General features: G+C 36.0%; 1 protein-coding gene across 1 annotated transcript; it reads right to left on the bottom strand.

Annotated features, from left to right (window-relative positions):
* Positions 1–3529: 3529 nt before the first annotated feature.
* On the bottom strand, positions 3530–7803 carry LOC107683492 (isopentenyl-diphosphate Delta-isomerase 1-like). The gene is made up of 5 exons (XM_016479550.1): positions 7489–7803; positions 6632–6804; positions 6398–6490; positions 5317–5447; positions 3530–4193 (listed from the first exon to the last, which is right to left on the bottom strand). The coding sequence occupies exons 1-5, from the start codon at positions 7590–7592 to the stop codon at positions 3876–3878; spliced, it is 819 nt and encodes a 272-aa protein (XP_016335036.1). The 5' UTR covers positions 7593–7803; the 3' UTR covers positions 3530–3875.
* Between the last annotated feature and the right edge of the window lie 1180 nt (positions 7804–8983).

Below are 8983 nucleotides of genomic sequence, written 5' to 3'. Positions count from 1 at the left end.
TCTTTCTTTGCGTGAACATTTGGGCGGCGTTATGCAAATCTTCCCACATAGTGACGTAGACATGTGGGGGCGTGTTAGAACGAGCCGTTTTAGGTAGGTGTGGTTGACTCTTAACTTTTATAAAGAATATCTCTTTGGATTTGAGACTTTAGTCTTTGCAACTTTACAGATCTTCTTTATGCACCAAGAGCTTGTAACACTCCAAACAGAAAGGAAAAATTTAAATCTCATCATATGACCCCTTTTAATTGAGTAACAAGGCAAGGACTTTATGTAATCAATGTGGATCACGAACAGTCAACAACCGTGTAATGTGTGTTACTCCTGAGACATGCAGCGTGCTTGTTAAACAGTTTTACAGCTCACTGTACAGCCGTTTACTTTGATTGCTGAATTTAGTAGTGCTCCAGTGCATAATAATCACACACTAATGGAAATGTTTGTTTGATTATGTCTGATGTGCAAGTCAAATTTTGTTGGTTTCTCAAAGGATTGAAGTGAGTAGGTGATGTGGAAGCCAGAAGATTAAAAATTAAACCATAAAATCTGAACCTCCCCCTCAAACAAACACACAAACAAACACACACACACACACACACACACACACACACACACACACACACACACACACTTTTTTAGGATTTTTATATAGTACAACCCGTATTTTCTATCCCCTACCCTTCACAAATAACTACTGGCATTTTTAGATTTTCAACAAAGCATCAGACCAGTATTTTTGGATATTGCAATCTTTGGGACATTTTGTCCCCATAATGTAGGGTATACCTGAACCTCTCTCTCTCTCTCTCTCTCGCTCTTTCTCTCTCCTTAATTCCAACCATTCTACAATCACAATCATTCTAGTCAAAAACAACTGATTTAAGGGGAAAGGTCACCCAAAAATTACATTTTTGTCATCATTTACTCACCCTCAAGTCGTTCTAAGTACCAACATTGGACAATGGATGAAAAAAGAAAAGAAAAACAAAAAGTCATATAGGTCCTCCTTAATTCCAACCATTCTACAATCACAATCATTCTAGTCAAAAACAACTGATTTAAGGGGAAAGGTCACCCAAAAATTACATTTTTGTCATGATTTACTCACCCTCAAGTCGTTCTAAGTACCAACATTGGACAATGGATGAAAAAAGAAAAGAAAAAAAAAGTCATATAGGTTTGGAATGACATGAGGGTGAGTAAATGAGGCCAGATTTTTCTTTCTTTCCATTTAAGGGCAGAAATGTCCAGAAAAACTATAATTCCCATTAGTTTACTGAGCTTCTTTAAATCTGAACACATTCAAATATGCTGGCCTGAGACTGAAATACATCAGCACAAACACATGTCCTCTTGAAAGAAAGGTTCGTCATATTTTTCAGGGTTGCATCAGCTAGACTCAGTATCAACATGTTTTCTGGATTTCTCATTTACTCGCTCTCTCTCTGCTCTCACCTTTATCTCTCTTCAGATGCTCTGGAAAGCCTGTTCATTGTTTTCTGTTAACATAATCTGATATCCTGGCATTTAAATTCAAAAGAGGGGCTCTGATCTGCCAGATAGACAGCGCTTCCTCTAGATAATGAGTTAAAATATACAAACTCAATATCTATCTATCTATCTATCTATCTATCTATCTATGTATCTATCTTGCTGCTGACATTAACGCGAACAGTTGAAAATTTCAGTTTTGACTTAAATTGTTATGCTGAGCCTGATACTAAAAATTAATAAATTAAATTAAAATATTTTGATTTGCTAATTTTAAATGGCAAATTAAAAGCATTTCCACTCGCGGTCTCAGACCTCACTGTACATAAAAAGATCATTTCAGGGTACAGGATGTTATTTATGGTGGGGCACACTGGTTTGAACATCACACCTCCATGTAAAATACATGTGCTGCTGATCTTCATGTTCTTCATCCATTTTTAATCCAGCAGGCCCCCTGGTGGTCATTCTTAGAAAACACTTATATCCACCCTTCCCCCATGAACATCTCCCTGGAAAATCCATGTGCATAATGGAAGGGATTCTTTCCTCCTCAGCAGCTGTGATATTTCAGTGCAGAGCTGAGTGTCTTTAATGCTGTGCACACCAAAAGCATTGCGGTTCAAATCATGCCATTAACGTGCCTGATTATTAATTTGAAGGGTTTTAATGTTCTGCTCCAGATTCATCCAGATCAATCTTTTATGAACGCTGCCAGTGCTTCATGCTTTAAGTACACAGGTGGAATGCAGTGCTAAACTGCTTTGATGATTGACAGCTGCTGTTTTTCTATATGGCCTTAACACACACATCCACAACACATGAAGTGGAGCAACGGTGTGCATTGAGTTGAAGGGATGCCATTTTCATACTCATTAATACACTTATACATACACAAGATACATTGAGACTGAAATGCTCAGTTTGTCCAATGTTAGTTTTGTACAGTCTGTTCCCTTGTTTCTGTGGTGAAGTTTTCATGGCTTTTGATTGGGTTTAGTGCCATCTGCTGGAAAAAAAAAAAATCAAGTATGAACTTTAAAATGATTTAAAAAATATGGATTATGGATGCTGTTTGCTAGGACCAGAATCAGTGTTACTATTGGATATATTACTTACTTGGATATATTGATTACTAAACTTGGATATATAGATATAAGTTTGATTTGACCACTGATATTACACTTTGGGACGTAACTTGTCGTGTAGCCTACTGTTAAAATGGGCAAAAAGTCATATCTGCAGACCAGAATATCACAGAGACATATTTTGCCACCAGTCACAACACATTCACATAGCAACGCCTCGGCAACGACCCAGAACACACTAGGATGATATCAGTGAATTTTGCACAGGAACCATCTCCTTCAGAAAATCTGTTAAAAATATCATCTTATTTATTTTTTATTATATAACATTATAAAATGTATATTATAAAATAAAATGCATTTATAAATACACTATGAAACGTTTGAGGTCAGCGATGATTTTTTTGTTTGTTTTTAAAATCAATTAATATTTTTCAGCAAATTGACAAAATGAGAGCAAAACAAAATCTTTATTTTTTTAATGTATTTTTTTAAATAAATGCTGTTCCTTTGAACTTTCTATTCATCACCGTTTCCAAAAAATGTGAAGAAGCACAACAGTTTTCAACATTGATAATAATCAGAAATGTTTCTTGAGCAGCAAATCAGCATATTAGAATGATTTCTGAAGATCATGTGACACTGAAGACTGGAGTTGAAAATTCAGCTTTGATCACAGCAATAAATTACATTTTACAATATATTCAAATAGAAAAGTTCTTTTAAATTGTAATAATGTAATAAAATGTCACAATATTGTTGATTTTGCTGCATTTTTGATCAAATGTTTTGATCTTCTTTTAAAAATGCCCAAATATACCATATTTTATAATTTAAAAAGTTATTATTGAGAGGAATATATAAGTGATGAATGGATAGATACATCATAATTTTACATATTCATTTTCTAAAAATTGTGAAATGAACGGGTTGAAATAAATGAGACTATGAAGAGCACAAATTTTATTTTACTTCTCTAATAATTACTTTACATAACTGTAAACCTCACAATGAGTCCTGATAGTTTTATCTACACAAAATATTCCTTCAAAAGCACAGTCTCTCATATGAAACTAGGCACTTCACACAAATGGACAGTGTTTGTTAGCAATAAAATGCTCAGTATTCATGCAGCAGTTTGAAAAGTGGATTCAAGTTCTAATCTACTAATCAGAACTTTAATGCTAAAAATAAAACTCCTTGCTTGTCCAAACATTTACAAACAATAAGACAAGCCCTTCATGACCAAGCCATCCAGTCTTTTTATTAACCGTTAAAGTCCTTTCCAGACGTGGCCTACATGCGGTGGATCCCATCATGATCGATGAACTGTTTGAGGTTATGGAGGTTGTCCCACCACTTGAAGAGGAAGGTTTCTGCGATCAGACAGAACCAGGGTGTGATCTCCAGCTCTTTCCTCTTGGCTTTCTCCAGGATCTCCTTCAGCTCCTCTTTGGACACGTAGCAGTGGCTCTGGATCTCATTGGGGTCTGGATTCAGATCCACGTCTTTCTGCATGAAGAGGATGTAGTCGATCTCGTGCTCGCCCCAGACACCGTCTGACTGAGCTTTGTAGTGGATGCGGGTCAGGTAGGTCATCTCTTCTGGAGGCACCTGGGATAACAAGCAGCTTAGGCTTTAGCTGTAAATAATGCTGAATACAGGGTTTCTGCAGGTTTCATGAAGGTACATTTAAGACTTTTTAAAACTTTTTTAAGACCAAGCTGAGGAATAAATTGAAGGGAATGCAATACATATACAGTGGGTACGTAAAGTATTCAGACGACATGCACTGTGAGCTGTAAGGTCTTATATAGACAGGTGTGTGGCTTTCCTAATCAAGTCCAATCAGTATAATCAAACACAGCTGGACTCAAATGAAGGTGTAGAACCATCTCAAGGATGATCAGAAGAAATGGACAGCACCTGAGTTAAATATATGAGTGTCACAGCAAAGGGTCTGAATACTTAGGACCACGTGATATTTCAGTTTTTCTTTTTTAATAAATCTGCAAAAATGTCAACAATTCTGTGTTTTTCTGTCAATATGGGGTGCTGTGTGTACATTAATGAGGAAAAAAAATTAACAAATGATTTTAGCAAATGGCTGCAATATAACAAAGAGTGAAAAATTGAAGGGGGTCTGAATACTTTCCGTACCCACTGTAAATGTCTAGGGAGCAGACAAGGAGTTGTATTAGCAACACTTCAAAGTTCTAAAAATACAACTTCCGACAGATCTTCATTACTTTTTAATTTATGTTTCAAAAAATCTCTCATTCTTTAGAACTTTGACTGTACGCCTTATCACACTGCAAAAAAACGGATGTTCTTGCTGAGTATTTTTGTCTTGCAAATGTCTCTAAAGATTCTTAAATCAAGACACATTTACTTGAGAAGCAGACTGACATAAGATGTCTTGTTTTCTGATCAGTTGGTCAATATGAAGTGAGTTTATGATGGAAAACAAGACAGAAATACTGAGGAGGATATCATTTTTCAGCAATCCATGCAACATTTAATGCCATGACTTTAAAGACTTTCTGCTCTGATTTAAAGGATTTAGTCTTTGCAACTTTAGGGATCTTATCTATGCACGAACAGCTTGTAACACTCCAAAGAGAAAGGAAAACTTGAAAATCGCATCATATGACCTCTTTAAGACCTTTTCGGGCCTTCATTTGTGGAAGGGCGAATCAAGACTGTAAGACCCGCAGAAGCCGTGTTGTCTCAGTACCTGATCGGTGGGAATGCCCAGCTCAGCTTGCAGGCGTCTCTGTGTGGCGCGGCGGACCCCGATGGCGTCCTGCTCCTCCAGTTCACTGGCAGTGTGGAGAGGGTGACTGCAGCAAGTGTTGGTAAAACAGCCTGGAAAAGCATATCAAACAACCTAAGCTTTATTTCAGCTTATGATAACATATTAAAAGGGTAACCTCTAAAATCTGATTGGATGAGCCATTTTTAAATTATGCTCACCTCTCCGTACTCTATATTTATAAAGACCAGATACCTATAAAGCATATTACTTTCGGACAAATTGGTTTTTGTGATCATTATTATTTATACATTTAGAAATGTATTGAACATTGGTGTTTTTATTATATAGCCAACCTTTTATAATAGCAATAAACAAAGGCTTATTATGCCGTTTTGTGTTATGTCTAAGTGCAAACCAACGGTTTGATGGAGAGGGAGTACTTAGGGCCAGATTTACTAATCAGTGCAATTCAGCATGAGACCGCAGTCCCAGAAAAGTACAGATGGGAGTGGAAACTCCTACAAATGCACACAAAAATAACTGTATCCATGTTTTTTCATCACTACGTTTTACAGTGTGTCTGACTGAGTTTTTTTTTAATGCCAAAAGAGGGGTTGCGCTGGTGCAAGCTGCTAGTAAATCTGTCCCTTAGTGTCTTCCTCACCAGTTGTGTTACTATTTGCTATGTAATTACACATTTATGAGGAAAAAAACCCCACACAAATTTAGTATTTCATTTCTGTATTGAAATTAGCAAAATGCAAGAGTAAAACTTTATGAACACCCAGTGTTGTTAATGCTAAACAAAAACAAAAACAAAAACTATACAAATTGTTTTGGTAATTGAAATAAAGCTGAACAATTTGGGAAAAGTTGCCTTGACAACTATAACATTAAACTGACTAAAACTAAAATATAAATAAATTAATTGAGATAGAAATACTGACAAAAGCACATACTAAAGACGGAAAATATAACAGCTAATTCTAATAGATCATGCAAAATAGGAATTAATAGTATAAAAGTATATAAATAATATTAAAATAACACACACACACACCTGGAAAAGTGATTTTGGCATTGGATCTCTGCTGAAGGAGCAGCTTTTCCTCGCTGTTAAACAGGAAAACACTGAATGCTCGATGCAATAATCCTGTCGGTGAGGAAGCCAGGAAATCATTTATTTTAAGCCTTTATATATTAAATAAATAAAGAGTAGAAAAGTTTGTTAACTTTTTAGGGCCAGTGCACATACTTTATAAATCAACAGTAAAATATCATGCGCATACGTTACCTTTCTCAATATTTGAGTTGAGATGGCAGTTTTTCTTGCTGTCAGCTCCAATCTTTCGGTCATTGTCGTCGATGAGGATGCACATCTCTGCAAGCAACTGCACCTGCTTCTCATCCAGATGATCCGTGTTAATCTCCGGCATCCTTACAGGTGAACTGAGCCGTCTGACCTGACTGCGCACACACACACACACACACACACACACACACACACACGTCTGGTCAGCTATCCTTGTGGGGACATTCCATAGGCATAATGGCTTTTATACTGTACAAACTGTATTTTCTATTGCCCTACACCAACCCTACCCCTAAACCTACCCCTCACAGGAAACTTTCTCAAAAAATTTAATTCTGTCTGATTTATAAACTTTTGTACCCCTGGGGACCTCAATTTAGGTCCCAACCGTGACACGAGTCCCCATGAGTCTGCACACACACACACACACACACACACACAATACAATCTAAAAACATGTATATAAATAATAATTCATTATGGTAAACTGATGTCAACATTTTAATTGTTTAATATCGAAAGTATGATTAACAACCTATATATATATATATATATAAACCCTATTAAATAAATTGAATCACAATTACATTTACACTTAAAAAAAGTTTAACTGAAATAATAGCCAAAAAGCATTAGCTTAATAATAACTAAATAATATTAAGTAAAGAACTTAAATAGAAATTAAATGATAAATAAATATTGTACAATAATTATTACAACAACAAAAAAATTAGTTTAGCATTGTGCTAAATTAAAAGGAAGCATTATTTAGGGCCTGTAAAACCAGCAGCTCGTGAAGTGCACAGTATGAATGTTATGCGAATGTTTGCTGCACTCACCTGTACAGAAGTGTGTGCTGTCGAGCAGGTAGATGAAGAGTTCGAGCTCGTGCTGCGGCTTTATTTACTCTGAAGAGCAGCGCAGCCCATAGCAACCGCGCCATGAGCGCACAGCGCGCTGACCAATCACAGCCCAGCACTCTACAGACACGCCATCACGCCACACAACACTGTACTTCTGCTCTACGACCCGCGATATAAAGCAGCGCTTCACACACTCACACCGCTAGAGCGCTAATGCTCGAGCTGTCTTTATAACGCGCCGATCACACTTCCAGACTGAACACTGCTTAATCTGACGAGCACACCGACTCCCCGCCCACAGATGACATTCATGCCAAAGATTTTGATTGGTTGTTGGGAATGAAGCCGTCTTCGGATTGGTGAATATTCATCTAGGCTGTCTTCCGGGTGTGGTTGACAGGAAAAGCCGAGGAAAATCAAACAAGCAAGACGTTAAAAGAAAAAAATAAATTATATATATTTTGCGTACTATTCAATACAGTAACGTAACTATTAACAGTTATACTGTTAATAGTTAATAATAATTAATATTTATATTAATAGTTAAGAATAATGTAATTATTATTATTAAATTATTATACTGGAAATATCAACACATTTTAGGACAATTAAAAAGATATAAATAAATAAAATAACAATTATTATTATTACTAAAACAAACAACAATAATAATAATATTGAAAATATATTTTAAAAATACAGTCGCAATCAGTAATTTAATTGATGTCAACATCATTTAAATAAATAAACAAATAAATAAACAATAGTTTTGAGAGGGGGTTCTGCCGATTTTTTATCTGAACCCCTGCTGATAGTTTTTCACATGACATTATATTTTTATCTGACATCTCATGTAATCGATTTGTTTTCGCTTTTAGTTGTAAAATAATTTGTATTAATACACATAGCTTCCATATGTGACCCAAACTATTTTTTTTCACATAGTTGTCTCATCTTTCGTCTTTTTTAAAATCTCCGTCTGTTGTATGTTATTACATAAAGGCAATGTAAAATTTCTCTGTAATCTGAATTATGCGTTTTTGTGGAGAGATTTACCTAGACGTTTTAGTATTAATACCATAGACTGTATAAAAACATGGACGTAGTGTCCGTGACATGGGGAGTCTATGGGATTGACTCCCTTTTGCAGCCAGCCTCTAGCGGCCAGTTGATGAATTACAGTTTAAATCACTTCCTTGTTGGCTTCACGAGAGAGAGCGGGAGGTTGCCGCTCGATTAATACATACAGGAGAAAAAAAAATATTATGAACATCATATGAATAACAATAGCTATGTATACATATCTATGTGAATAACGTTCAGACTTTTATTTTGAAGTGTTACATCCGGCCGGAGGCCCGTCAGATCCGTTGTCATTTCCTCTTGCTTCACACTCTGCTGACAGTGTCGGGTTTGATTTAAAAGAAAAAAAAAAAACATCAAAGTGTGAAAATCCCGGTGAATTAGTTGG

The sequence above is a fragment of the Sinocyclocheilus anshuiensis genome, unplaced genomic scaffold (assembly GCF_001515605.1).
Source record: "Sinocyclocheilus anshuiensis isolate Anshui unplaced genomic scaffold, SAMN03320099.WGS_v1.1 scaffold1451, whole genome shotgun sequence".
NCBI classification, from domain to species: Eukaryota; Metazoa; Chordata; class Actinopteri; order Cypriniformes; family Cyprinidae; genus Sinocyclocheilus; species Sinocyclocheilus anshuiensis.
Note: the sequence above shows the minus strand (reverse complement) of the source record. Positions and strands in the feature narration are given on the sequence as shown.

Bases quoted from the DNA above. Each gene is read 5' to 3' on its own strand.
- LOC107683492 (XM_016479550.1), bottom strand. From the start codon at position 7,592: ATGGCGCGGTTGCTATGGGCTGCGCTGCTCTTCAGAGTAAATAAAGCC. The intron at 5,448-6,397 runs GTGTGTGTGTGT...ATGCTTTTCCAG, and splicing joins TGCCAAAATCACTTTTCCAG to GCTGTTTTACCAACACTTGC. The intron at 4,194-5,316 runs GTACTGAGACAA...TTGTTATCCCAG, and splicing joins TGGGCATTCCCACCGATCAG to GTGCCTCCAGAAGAGATGAC.